The sequence below is a fragment of the Cariama cristata genome, unplaced genomic scaffold, assembly GCF_000690535.1.
Source record: "Cariama cristata isolate BGI_N322 unplaced genomic scaffold, ASM69053v1 scaffold15974, whole genome shotgun sequence".
Lineage (NCBI taxonomy): Eukaryota > Metazoa > Chordata > Aves > Cariamiformes > Cariamidae > Cariama > Cariama cristata.
The window spans coordinates 7,040-21,195 of NW_009614851.1; the positions used below are offsets into that span (position 1 = coordinate 7,040).

The 14,156-nt window shown below is 38.1% G+C and overlaps 1 protein-coding gene across 1 annotated transcript in view; it reads left to right on the top strand.

The window, feature by feature from the left end:
• The window catches only part of FBXO3 (F-box protein 3), a gene marked incomplete at its 5' end in the record, with an annotated part of 16,781 nt that extends 4,278 nt beyond the window's left edge, over positions 1-12,503 (top strand). Inside the window, 8 exons of the mRNA XM_009699583.1 lie at positions 1,844-1,958; positions 4,581-4,785; positions 5,836-5,881; positions 8,134-8,218; positions 9,087-9,209; positions 9,659-9,774; positions 10,167-10,357; positions 11,979-12,503. Coding sequence (XP_009697885.1) covers positions 1,844-1,958; positions 4,581-4,785; positions 5,836-5,881; positions 8,134-8,218; positions 9,087-9,209; positions 9,659-9,774; positions 10,167-10,357; positions 11,979-12,104 — 1,007 coding nt within the window. The remainder of the gene's footprint in view (positions 1-1,843; positions 1,959-4,580; positions 4,786-5,835; positions 5,882-8,133; positions 8,219-9,086; positions 9,210-9,658; positions 9,775-10,166; positions 10,358-11,978) is intronic.
• Between the last annotated feature and the right edge of the window lie 1,653 nt (positions 12,504-14,156).

The window sequence follows — 14,156 nt, forward strand, 5'->3', positions numbered from 1 at the left end:
TTCTGATTCATAAATCTTACACAGCAAGATGTACAGCCAGTTTGGGCTTTTCTGGTATAGGGACAAAATAGCTTTTACATTTTCAACTGTACTTCAGTTTTCGGTATGAAATTGACTGTTAGACCAAGATTTAACATGGTCTGTAAAATTAAGAGAAGTATAGAGACAATGATCTTTTTCCTACGTAAATCTTACATGTTTTTTGGCTTACTGGATAGTGCGGGATTCTTAAGTTTTGCAGAGTATTTCTGAATAGCAGAACATGATTAGAACTTAAAACTTACTGTTTTCTTTAAAAAATTTTTTGTTTTGTTACTTCTGAGTGTTCGTGAAGGAATGCTTTTTTAGGAAAAGGCCAAAAGGGTTATATGTAGCCTGAACTCTTGTGTAACACAGGCCATAGTAGTTGATGTAGATGTCTATGCCTTGATTTCTGTAACTTTCATGCTGCTCTATGGAAAACACAGACTTCGCTCAGGTATACAAAACCACTGAATTGTCAGTCAAATATTTTGTTAATAAAATGGAAATTATCTGTGTTGGAGGTGTTGAAATGAACAGATTTTACCACAGTTTTGTTCAAAATCCTCCCAAGCCATTTGGTGCAGTGAAGCTTCTCTTTGTCTACAGAAGGACAAAGATAAATTTAAAATTATCAGTTTTCACACTTGTATAGTGATGGCAGGTTTTAGCAGGAGCTCTTTCATAACTTACACCTCTTTAATACCATTTGTACAGAATCTTGTTTCAATTAATTTTTAAATTTTGCTATATAAATTAAATGGATAATGAATCCAAAAAAGGTTTTTTTTAAAAAAAAAATCACCTGAAAAACCTTGATTTGAACAGACCACGCAGGCCACCCAGCTGATCTTTGCTAGAAGTGAGGGTGTGGAAACCCCCTGAGGTATGTGTGGAAGTGTCAGAGTACGTACTTCCCACCCCCTTCTGTTGATGATACAAAAATCCCCCTGTTACAACCCATTTATTGCTTCAGACTCCAGGTGAATGGGGGCTGCAGGCAACATTTCTTTGTTACTGATCGGACTAGAAACTGAAAGAAGCGACCCTTAGAATGATGAAAGAGTGAAATCAATATACCTAGAAGTTTTAACTGGGACTTGGTCAGATCGTGCCAATATTGTCGGGAACAGGTTCATTTCACTTTATAAATACTTTCTGTTTAAGTCCAGCCTGTTGAGATTTTGTTGGATGGAGATTGGTGCTGCATTAAGTAATCAGTTAATGTAATTAGCTTCCTTTCACATTTATGTAGTATTCATTCTGTGCCACCTAGCATACAATAAAGGCACCAGATATTGACTTGAGTCCATGTTCATTTGATCAAGGCACTTACAAATTTCATGCTTTGTATTTGAAATACTTGATTTTTAGTGATTCTGGCCACTAGCATGAATTTAATCAGTGGAAGATTCTTGAGATTTGTATGTCTATTAGTTCACTTTCTGTGAATTATAAGTGGCAAAATATTTTGAAATATATGTTCCTTTTGTGATAACATTAAAAAAAAAATCCATAATGCTAAGGTTGCTAGGGCTACTTAAAATTCTCTTTGGCAATTGAAAACATGCTGTTATGTCTAGAACGTAGCTAGTTTTTGCCTTATTTCTAGCTGTGCAGCTCTGATGAAATGACGTGAAATAAAATTTTAAAGGAGAGGTCTTAACACAAACTCTAATACTCACCTTTGTCAAGAACAGCATACTGGGCACTTAGGGGCAGAATACTGAAGCAGCATTAAATTTGAGAGTTTTGTAGGAGCAGCAGTTCTTGATTCACTCTCCAAAACTGCTGCTTCATAACTGTTTCTTTTTGTACACAGAGAGTGTGCGGGAGGAAGATCTAGATGCTGTGGAAGCACAAATAGGTTGCAAACTCCCTGATGACTATCGATGCTCATTTCGTATTCATAATGGACAGAAGCTAGTTGTTCCTGGGTAAGCAGTGAAAACTACATACCGAGTTATTAATTCCTTTTGTATTTCTTGGATATTTTATTTATTAAAAAGATAAAATGTCTGCTGAACAGGCTAAATGAAGCATTTAAATATATTGTAACTGAGTGACCGCTTGAAGTGACATTTTTAGAATTGGTTGTCTTCTAGTCTCAGAAGTAATTGAAAACACAGTGTAGATTTCTAATTGCTCAAATTACTCTTACGCTTCAGTCCGTTTTCCTAGTGAGAACCTCCCTTTTTTTTTTTTTTTTTGTAATAACTACAACTTCCAACTGTTAGACTTTTAATCATACCACTGCAAGTTGCTCCCCTGAAGTTTTGCTTTGTATTACCTAAGTAAATTAGCCCCTTGCACTCTTCAGGCTTCATTATTTAAGAACTTTTTTCCTTTAAAATGGTTAGGGAATAACTTTGAAACCAGGCAGTCATTTTAAGTAGGATCAAAATATCGGCTCTGCAAATTAAGTTTTCTCAGTAGAAGATTTTACAATTTTATGGAGTTTCAGCAATTAAAAACTCCTTTTACATTAAGGGTAGAAGGCAAATGACCAAACATAGTTTCCTATCTTCCAGCTATAGAAAAAGTTAATAGGTCAGCACTTGATGAAGTGCCACAAACATTCGCAAAAGATGGAAAGCTACGACAAATCATTGCAGTGTCTGTAGGGGGCAATGCATTCATGTTGCTCTACCGAAACCTTCAAGAGTAAAGAAGGTGCAGCTTTCTCCAATTCTAGTGGTGTATGTGCAGAAGGGATATGGGAAATAGTTTTATATGACCATAAGGATGACTTCTAGTTCTGTTTCTTTTCCAGGAGAGACTTTTTTTAGAGAGGAGATAGGTGCCCTAGTTCTGTAAACTTCAAATGGAGCTCTGCAGCTTGTGTGCTTTCTGCTCTTCTTACTATTTCACTCCCACGAAGCCTCCACTGTGATGATGTGCCTGTGGAAGGGCTGCAGGAGCAGACGTATGCCTTTGGGCATGCCTTTCGGCTTGAAGAACTGCCAGTAGGCTGTGGTCCATTGCTGTGCCCTCAAAGTGAAGGCCTGAGCCTTACATACAGGTTGACAAACCTTGCTGGTGGAGCAGGGGACTAGTTAGGTCTGACACGTGGGACCCTGGAACAAGAAAGGCTGCCACACTGCGAGTGGAAGGTGTGGTCTTAGTGCTGGGTTCAGGCTTGCTTCCTTGTGGGAGATGAATACTGGAAAGATCAGGTGTAGGCAGTGGAAGTCTATGGAGCAAGTTGTTGGTATGTTAGGTCAGAAATGGAGGAGATTGGGGACTAGTTGTCGTTGTTAGATACTTCAGGTTTCTGTCTTTGGATGATAGCATTGCTTTTTAAACTGTAGAACGTGTTCATTCCAGGCAAGACTACGTAAGGAAAAAGAGGAATGGAACCTGTTGCCCAAGATGGGAGCAGCTTATATCATGCTGACATGTGGCAGCTTGCGCCTGAGTCACTGCTTTCATAACACCAGTAAAAGCTTAGCATCTGCAAGAGTTTACGCCTGAGAACATCAGTGAAAGGCAAATTAGAAGGGAGGATGGGTGGGGAGGTGTACATTACAGGTTTGTGTACTCCTCTTATTGCTAAGCGCACTGCTGTACTGTGTGCCCTTTGTAGTTGATTAATTTCATCATGTTACCCCTTTTTATCACTTTTCTGTTTTCTGCTCCTTTATGACATAGGTTGCTTGTTTTTGTTTTCACCCTAGCTCTCATCTAGCCCAACATTTCTATCAGTGTTAACTTTAGCGTCTGATGCTCACCTCCATTCCTAATTCTTACTAATTTCAGATTAGTACCACTTTTTTCCAAATGTATATATTCTTTCCTTATGTATAGTCTCTGTTTACTGTCTTCAACGTCACTTCCGTATAGTCAAAAACAAACAAATAAAAAAATCCCATCCTTTGCTTTGATGCTTACAAAGAGCTAGAGGAAAAAATAAGACAGTTGATGGTCTTGCCATGTCATGCTGATGAATATTATCTCATTCTTTCTTTGTATGTCTGTTTACTTGTGTCTGTATGGCTTAGTTTTTATACTGAGATTATAACCTCTCTGACTCAATGGTTATTTTGCTTGTTTACTTCTCAACCTTTTCTCCAAAGCATAGAGCGCCTTGCTCACTGTAGTTTGATGAATGACTGTTACTGTAGCAGCCTAGTATTCTACCTGAGAAATCACGGGTGGTTTGATAGTACTGAAATGAACTTGCACAAAACTTGAGGTACGGAGCACTGGTTATTATTATATTATGCTACTATAGGAAGCTGTGTCGGCTGTGAACAGCTTCTTTGAAGTAGTTGCAGACGTGATGGCAATCACCAGCACAGTTTAAAATCGTGCTTTGGGATGCGCAAAACGTACAAGGAAGTGTTTATCTTGGAGCCATCAAGCCTCCCTTTTTGAAGGTTGATGCTGCAAACTAATAACCTAGTTCAGCATCTGGATATTAGACTTGGACTTCGTCTAAGTCTAATATGCTTCTAGAGCATTGACAGAATCGATGCTTAGGAAAGATTTAAAGCTATCTTTGGCTTGTGAGTGGTATCTTCTGTTTATCTTTCCTTTTTTTGTTGTTGTCTGTTAAGTTTGATGGGAAGCATGGCGCTGTCAAACCACTACCGCTCTGAAGACTTGTTGGATATTGACACAGCGGCTGGAGGTTTTCAGCAGAGGCTAGGTCTGAAGCAATGCCTTCCTCTTACTTTTTGCATTCATACTGGCTTGAGTCAATACATGGCCCTGGAGAGTGTGGAGGGACGAAATAAATACGAGATCTTCTATCAATGTCCAGTAAGAGAGATATGTTTATACCTGTGAATGTACTTCTCTAATGATTGATGGTGTCCCTTTTGCATGTTATCAGATACTGAAATACAGATACAGTGTAAAGGGTGTTTCTTGTAAAAAAGATGGGGATCTTTGTCCTGCTGTGGAGTTTCTGGCAGGTGGTTGTTTTTTTTTTCAAAGCATGTAGCAATGAGATTTCTAGGGAATGCCTTGATAAAGGATTACTGGAAGGATGTTAAGATCCCCCTTTTTAATATGCCAAGTATTTAAACCTTCTGGGTAATGCTTGGGAACTTGCAAGGTTACTCACACACCTATATTTTGGTTCATCTGTGGACAGCCCTGCTTGTTTCAGGGGAGAATATGGTAGTACAGGAGCTGGAGTGGTTTAGCCTGGAGAAGAGAAGGCTCAGGGGAATCTTACCGATGTTTATAAATATCTGATAGTAGGGCATAAAGTCAGAGCTAGACTCTTCTCAGCGATGCCTGCCCAGTGACAGAAGAGGAAGTGGGCAGAAGTTGAAACACAGGAAACTTGATCTGAATGCACACAAAAACGTTTTTACTGTGAGTGTGGTTGGACACTGGAACAGGTTACCTGGAGAGGTTGTATAGTCTCTGTCCTTGGAGAGAGTGAGAACCCAACTGGATGTGATCCTGGGCAACGTGCTGTAGCTAACCCTGCCTCAAGCAGAGGGATTAGACTGATCATCTCCAGAGGTCTCTTCCAGCCTCAGCTGTTCTGTGCTTCTGTTCTAAGGCAATAGTTTTGGGGGCCTTGTTTCTTGAATGATGCATTAAATCTGATTGTATATGCATGAGCCTTAGTGGTTCAAGCTGTATATTCAGCGATCACGTGAGCACTCATTGGGGACAGGCATGTGTGTTTTATATGTTTGAATATCTGACTGGGAGTATAATGATGTATTAAGCAGCCAGATTTTAGGTTTAATGAATATAGCATTCCCTAGGTTATATTTCAGGTGTTGAATTTTAACCTTGAAAGTCTAATGCTCTCCTTCTAATACATCCATAAACTTCTTTCCCTTTTAGGACCAAATGGCTCGCAATCCATCTGCTATTGATATGTTCATTACAGGTAACACTTGAGATAAAATATTCTGCAAAATGTTTTCATTGCACTGTTTAGAAAATGCACATCAGTATGACTTGAACAAAGTGAGCATTCTAAATTTTCTATGCTACTTGTAAGACTAACCTACTTTAAAACGTCAGCGATTACTTGAAATGAGATGCAAGTTTTCTCTATTAAAGCTTATCTTTCTCTGTGTCTTGTATACAAATCCTTCAGTGTACTAACCTGTCTAATGAGATGAGCAAAACCTTTAAGTTAGCCATCATGGGGGTGATCTAAGCAGTTATTAAATACAACACCTAAGTGGGCAGAAAGATTTTTATTTTTTTGTTCCCCAGTAGTTTTTACAACCATGTTAGAAGTTGAAAATATTTTGTGTCCCTTAATGAAATCTAATTAACTATAAACATAGCTGCAGAAGAAAACCTTTCTGGACTTTTTTATTTCCCTGATTGCTTTGTTCAAAGGATAAAGGAGGGAAGAGGAAAACAGTGTAATTGTTGTTTGGTTATGTGGTAGTTGGTCGTGATCATCTGTCTGACGTGTACTTTGACTGGAATAGTGGTTTGATTATTTCTTTTCGTTAATCCACTGGAATCAGTTAATTGTAGCTATGTCTAAATGAATTCCTTTCACTCAGTGGGAAAGCAGATGTGTAATAAATGACACCAAAATTAATATTAAAATTTAGCCTTGCACATTTGTTAGGATATATGTATTAATATTGCAGTGAGAAACCACATTAGGCCATACTATGCCATTGCTGGTTTGGGTTGAAGGTAGTCAAACTCTTAGCCACACTAATTTTAGGAAACCTTTCTATGCAGATTGATGGTATGAACTGATTTCAATGTGAAGTAGTCAACCTGTCATCTCTTTTATAAAGATCTTATTGCAGAATGCACTGTGTGCTTTAGAACCATCTTAGGAAAGATAGAGCAAAAGCTCAAGAGTTTGGTTACTTGCTTCTCTCCACCTGAGGATGATGTAATACTTTAAAGCTATCCTACGGTGAATTGGTATTGCTGCTCAAGGTTGCTGCTTTTATGGAATTAAGTCAATGGTGAGGTGATCTGCCATCATACGTAAATGTATTCCACTTGGCTGAAAGGGTTAATCTTGTCTCATCACAGGGTGGAGGGGAAGTTTCATATACAGCATTTATCTTTTCATTTTGAAGGTAGCAGGGTAAATTGGTCCACTTTCTCCATTCAGAGTTACTTTATACAAGGTTTGCATTTTGTGGATTAGTGGTAGAAAGGAGGATAATAAACTTGGGAATTCTTTAGACTTCCAAAAGATCAAAGTACAGTACACATAGCTCTTGCTCAAAGGAAGAAGTGGTAAGTACACTTAATCTAACAGGAGTGGTAGTACTTGATAACGCATCAGTGAAGGTGAGGATAATGATTTCTTAGTATTTCAGCTTAAATTCGAGTTTGTATCAGTAATATTGACAAACAGTTGAAGAACTCTGTACTTTTCCATTGAACTCTATATTGCAATGCTTGGAAGATTTATGGCTGAGAAATTCTTTTATGGAGAGCCGATATGTCTTCTATGAAACTCTTTCCTTTGAGAGTTAAATGTGACAGCTTGACTGTCTGCTTAGAAATCAAGCTGTTCCTAAATAAGGGCTGTAGGTGTATGAAAATCCCAGGTTCTTTGGAATGACATACAGCCTTAGCCTTCTGGGTTTGTAGCAGGAGTGTGGAGTATGTCCATGACTTAGCCCTGTTTTTAAGGACAGGGAAATTCTGCAACTTGCTAGCATGATTCTTAGAAAATACTTATACAGAAACCTGGATATCAAAACTAAGTCCATAAATCCACCAGCAGGCTTGCATGCCTCTTGTAAGTAGAATAACTGGAAATAGCTATACAGGTAGTATAGGCCACTACACTTGTTCTCTTTCCCAGTCATAGCAGAACAGTCATGAGCAGGAAACCAGATGATGAGAGACACCAGCATTTGAAGACAGTGATTATAATGTGGAATACTTAGCTAAGAGATTCTTTGTTTGCTGTGTCATTTCTGGAGTATGCATCCTTAACTCTTAGTTCTTTGTTGGTTTCTCCAAATGATCTTTGTTGGTAAAATGAACTGGAATATTGACTGACTCATCTAAATAAGTCTGAGGGTTGATTATAAAAAATACTCAAAGCTTTAAACTGTTTTCTTGAAGTATTTATTGTAATGTGCTTAGTGGTAAATTTGCCTGTGCTTATGAATATTTTTCTTCTTTGGCATCTAGGTACATCTTACTTGGAATGGTTTACATCCTACGTAAACAAAGTTGTAACTGGTGGTTATCCTATCATCAGAGACCAGATTTTCAGGTATTGTGACTGGGATTTATAACCTCAGTGCAAGGTTTTGATGCTTCTTTTAGAATGCTGACCTCTTTCCAAGTAGTTATGGGTATATGATACAAAAGCTGATGGTGGAGAGAGGAGAAAGCATGTGAAACTTATTGAAGATAAAGCTGTAAAACAGAATGATTAAAGAAACTTCTTTTTTTTTTTTTTTTTTTACCACCAACCAGAAGCTTCAGAGTTTGTAACTTTGTGTTAACGGAACCAGAATTTTGCATTATAACTGATCTGAAGTTTAGCTAACAGCATAGTATTTGTTCTGCTTGCCATGAGTGTGCTGCTGCTGCAGGGTTGTTCTGAATTATTAAAAAAGCAATTGTTTCAGCAAACTAGTCTCTAAAATAACACTGTTGAATATGTAAATAAACAGGACTTGTTTTGATGTTTGAATCTTCATGCACTTTTAATTTCTTCTACATATAAGCAAGAAGCTTATTTCTGTCAAACTGGGATGCTATAGAACCTAGTTCCTGATCTGTAAATTAATTTGTTGTAGGAGTTTCTAGTCTTTGGTTTTAAAATAGCATAAAGACAAATCTTTAATAAACAAGTGTGTTTTCATTGACTTCAGATCAAATTATACACCTAGCTTAATACAATTATTAATGGAGGTACAAAGAGACCCACAGCTGTATGAGTTTAGGTGATGAGGAAGTATACAGCATGAAGAGACTGCATCCTTTATATAAAACTGCCAAATGAAAAGTTAAGAATTACTTTTAACCTAGCACCATAGCGCTCATATTAGTAATTAACTAATCACTTCACATGTTTAGTTTTCTGTATTGAATGTACAGAGCTATTTGCAGAGTTAATATTTTCCTTTCTGTAGGTATGTGCATGATAAAGAATGTGTTGCTACCACGGGAGACATTACTGTTTCTGTGTCCACATCTTTTCTACCTGAACTCAGTTCTGTACATCCACCGCATTATTTCTTCACTTACAGAATCAGGTAAAAATAACAACTGAATTAACTCTTAGAACACAGAAAGACCTATGTAATGTTCACAGCATCAGTTATTGCAAATTTATGCACAGCATTCAAAAATGTTCTAAAATGAATAGGATGTGCACAACATGCTGTACTTTTTAATAAAAAAATATACTAAATCATTACCTCGTGAGGTAAGCAAAGTACCAGTCAAGTTGGTAATTGGTGAAATACAGTGCAGGGTGGCGGAAAGAAGTTCCAAGTAGCTCATGTGATTTAGAAAGGGGTAAATAACAGCAGATAGTGAAGCAGAGGCATGGAGGTGGATCCTGACAACTGATTCGGTATACTTTACCTTAGTGGGGGTTTTTGCCCAGTCTACTTTGAGAGAGATCCCAAGGACACTAAAGCAGTTCTTAAAATGGATGAAGGTGGTTACATAACCATTAAGTATGCTGTTTGGCTTCTAGAATTGAAATGTCCAAAGATGCTCTTCCTGAGAAGGCTTGTCAGCTGGACAGTCGATACTGGAGAATAACAAATGCCAAAGGTGATGTAGAAGAAGTTCAGGGTCCTGGGGTAGTTGGTAAGTAACAGATTGCCTTTCCTAACCCAGTAGAGAGAGTGGGTTTGTATTTAATGTACATGTTATGAAAGTTATTAGCTGTCCTTCATGGTGACACAGGGCAGTAGTTGTATGGTTTGTATCAAAATCATTTTGTTGCTTGAAAGAGAGAGAGATGTATCCATCTGTTTTGTCTTTAAAGTTGTTTTGCAAGGGATGTCTGGACATCCTGGTAGTTAACTGCTCTTCAGACAGTTTTTTTAACATCAGTAATTGCTGAGAATCATTTATGCATCCACTGGAATATAAAATGATCTGCCTGAATATGTTGTGGAATGTAAGTGCTTTAGCAAACTGCTAAATTGTAGTTCTACTTCAGTCCTGACTGTTGTGATCTAATATTTCACCAACAGGGGAGTTTCCGATCATCAGTCCAGGGAGAGTCTATGAGTATACCAGCTGTACTACGTTTTCCACAACATCTGGCTATATGGAGGGGTATTACACCTTCCACTGCCTCTACTACAAGGACAAATTCTTTAATGTCACAATTCCTAGATTTCATATGGTGTGTCCAACATTCAAGGTGTCTACAGCACGAATGGTAAGCGGAGATGCAGTTGTGCTTATCCTAGATCTTTTTTTTTTGGCCCTGACCTCCTGTTTTTCAGGAACACTTGGATTAATTTTAATAGGACAGTGTAACTCTGTTTAATCTTCAGTGTCATGTCATTTTTCAGTTTTGATTCTTTTCTTAAAAATCGCTCTTTTTTTCAGAACTGTTTTTCAAAAAAAAAAAGGAAATCTAAAAGTATCACTCAGTCTGTATATGAATTCCTCTCAGCTCCTGGAATGTTTATTGATAAGAAAACATTTCTGCTGCAAAAATTACAGTACTGAACAGTATTCGTATTGATAACTCTGTACAAAACATGCGCCAATTAAGGCTAAGTCTAGCTTTGTAGGCAGTTTGTACATTGGTAAAGCCATGTATCCTCATTGCTTTGACACATAATGCTACCAGTTTAGTTGAAGCCCCTCGGCCCTAGCTTTCATAGGATGCCATAGATGGCTCTGAGTCTTCTTCCTCAAGTCCTCACCTCTGTCTGGTGTCAAGGTCAAACCCGGTTGTATCGGTGAGATCAGGGGCCCTGTGGGTTCTTGACAGAGGTAGAATGTGACCATTCTTTTGTCCTGTGCCTGCACACAACTGCCCCTGAGGATGTGCAGAAATGTGTATGTGTGTGTGTATGTCTGTCTGTTCACAGCGTATTTCAGTGTTCACAATTTGCACCTAGAAACATGGCATTGTATTCTGCCTTGGTATGGCCGCACTCGTCTTGTTTTAGCCATAACAGCGTTATCTACTTTCTTCAACGAAGCATCAGTCCGTATGATGTTCGTTAGTTCTCACTGAAAGTGCATTTCATAAAGTCACTTAATGACTTCACAAATCAGTAAGATAGTTAGCTTGCTGTTAAATTATAATGTAGTTTTAGTTTGGAGATTGCAGGTTAACTGTATAATTTCTCCCTTTGCTTTGGCACATTTAGCAAAGAATGCTTTATTTATTTTATCGCTAGCATAGCCCTTATTTAGTGATTAATTCAGATAGAGCTTGGAAGTTTTTGTGCAAGCACCGAGTCTTTGCTCGGGGGTGGGCAATCCACTTGTACAGTTTCTGACATTTTTCCAGGGATTTGAGGCACTGCCATTACCAGTAGCTCTAACGGCAAGTGCCAGCAGATGTCGTGGTTCTAACAGAAAATGGCATCTCTTAACACTTGCTCACATTGATGGGAGTTGTAACTGCCTTCTCTTCAGGTGCCTCTCAACATAATTTGCTTTTCTCTTTTGCTCTACCTCTGTTTTAAAGGTAGTAATGACCCTTTGTTTTTTAACTACTTTTATTAAAAGACAACTTAAGCCACCAAGAAAATTGTACAGCTAAGCTACTGAATTCTGGCTTCACATAGTTGTACATGTGAAATAATGAAGGCTAATGCATATTTACTGAGTTAAATGTCAAGTAGTTTGGCAAAACGATCTCAGTTGCAAATTAAACTTTGTAATTGTAAGGAGCCGGGTTTAGGACACAGATCACTGTCTACTTTGGCTAATTGATGCGATAATGCAGACTAGATTTTTCTAGGCAATTGTTAGTGCTTTCTTACAGTTAGCTGGAATAGAAAATTTTAATTAAATATGGGTATGTTTTGTATTAGGAAACAAATCATAATGAATATGCAGTGGATGAAGACGAAGATTCCACAGACACTGATGAATATGAAGATCGACGTAGAGTGTTGGACATTCCTGCACCTTCTGGACGCTGCCCACGTCATACCTGATGGGATTTTTTTCAAAACAAACTGTTTTCAGAAGCTGAACTCTTTGGGGCTAGTGCATAAGAATATTTCTGACTATTGTAAATGAACTTTCTGTTGCACATCAGGGCAACAAGCATGAATGTTGGTGCCAGTTCTAATATTCATCAGAGTATAGTTTGTTTTTTTCCTGGAGTATGGCGGCAGGTTGCGGTGGGGGGCAGAGGGAGGGAGAGGAAGAGAAAGGTGTTTGGGCTTTGTTCACTTTTTTCTGAAGTGTGAAACAGCTTGATAGTCCGAGGTAATGATATCTTACATTTTTAAACTATTGCCTATTTATGATCATATTGCAAATATGGTGTGGGGAGTTGTTTTTATACAAGCATTTAAAATTAGCAATAGACAGGATGGCAAAAAAGGTGTATACTGTTGTCCTTCCTCATGAGTTTCTACTCTAGATAACTCCTTCGTAGAATGAAACTTGAGTTTGGTCTGTGTGTCCCATTTGGGTGAGATCAGGTGCTCTTACGCTCTTTTTTTTTTTTATTATTATTATTATTATTAACATAGAAGTACCCGAAAATTCTGATCATCAAATGCATAAATTAGGAATGAAACTGGCCTTATTTTTAGACAATCTGTCTTTCAGCTGAATTTTATGCTAAGTGACTGATTGGATGATGCCTTTTGGAATGTAGTGTACATGCATAATCTGCCACTCGATAACCAAGAAATTTCTCAATGACTACAAAGTATGAATTTGTAAATACATTTTGAGTTTTTTCTTTATATGATTTTTGCTGTTCAGACTTTGTCATAGGTGACAAATATATGTTGAAGTATCATGTTTCCCTAAATCCTCTATGGATTTTTGTAACTATGCCTGAATAAAAAAAGAAAAGGGAGCCTGACAGAACACCAGATGACTGGAAACTTTATATTTAAAGAAGTATCTGTTTGCTTTATCCTTTTATTTTGTTTCCGTTGTCATTAATAAACAACTTAACTGCCTCCTGTCCTCTGGAGTGCTACATGGAACGACTCTTGCCATGACTTGAGCAATAATTGTGAGACTAGCATTGCTGTAGTCAGTTCTTCTTTTTGACATCCAGAATCAGTAACTCCTATGAGGAAAACCAGTGTATTGTAGTTCCAACCGAATGCTTCCATTATTACCTAGTTATTGCTCATACAGAAAGCCTGGGTTTTTTAATAAGTCATAGTATTAGATTCTCTGTGTGCTCATCTTTCTCTAGTGCCACACAGCATTTGGATGTTCCACAGTGGTACCAGATAGAAAAACAAATACTGAGTATGGTCCCTACACCAGTCATTCAGGTGAAACATCTAGAGAAGGAAAAAAATATTGTGTTGTCCCTCACAGAAGTCTGAACAGCAGCGTAAATTGCTGGAGTGGTTTAAAAACATTTCCATTTTGAGGATTCCTCAGTATTAATTGTGAGGGGAAAAATGTGATGTTTGTGGTGTAATGCTTTTTGTTCACAGAAATTTCATCATCTGTTAAAAGGATCAGCAAAATAAGGACGTAGTGGAACTAGAACTTATTCCAGTGCTGTAAGTCTGTTGTGTGTTTTTAAGGACAGATAACTCTCATGGTTGAAGGCTTGCTGGGTACTTTACCAGGATCTGTATGTTCTTGTTAAATGATATCAGCTGGAGGTCATAAGGCTCTACAGAAACAATCCCAACTCTTGGCGACTTTACTCTTCTCAGGGAGTGGTTCTCCCTTGGGTTGTTAAAGAGGAACTATAATTATTGCTTATTGTAGAAGAAGCCAAGATAGAAGACAATGTTATTCTGTCAACTTCTGAGCACTGTGATTTGAGGGTTTGAGGCCTCTGATGCAAGCACAACTGGTGAGCACACGGCTCCTGTGAACTGTGCGTGTACGAAGCAAGAAGGTAGCCAGGTAGGGGGAATGACATGTCACTGTTACTGTACCAAATGCGTATGTATTTATAGGGAAGAAGGTTATTCCATTGCTTCAGGCAGCAATTTTAGCACATGGCGTATTGCCTAAAGCTACCAGATGTGGTGTTACTGCAAGCGTTGTGA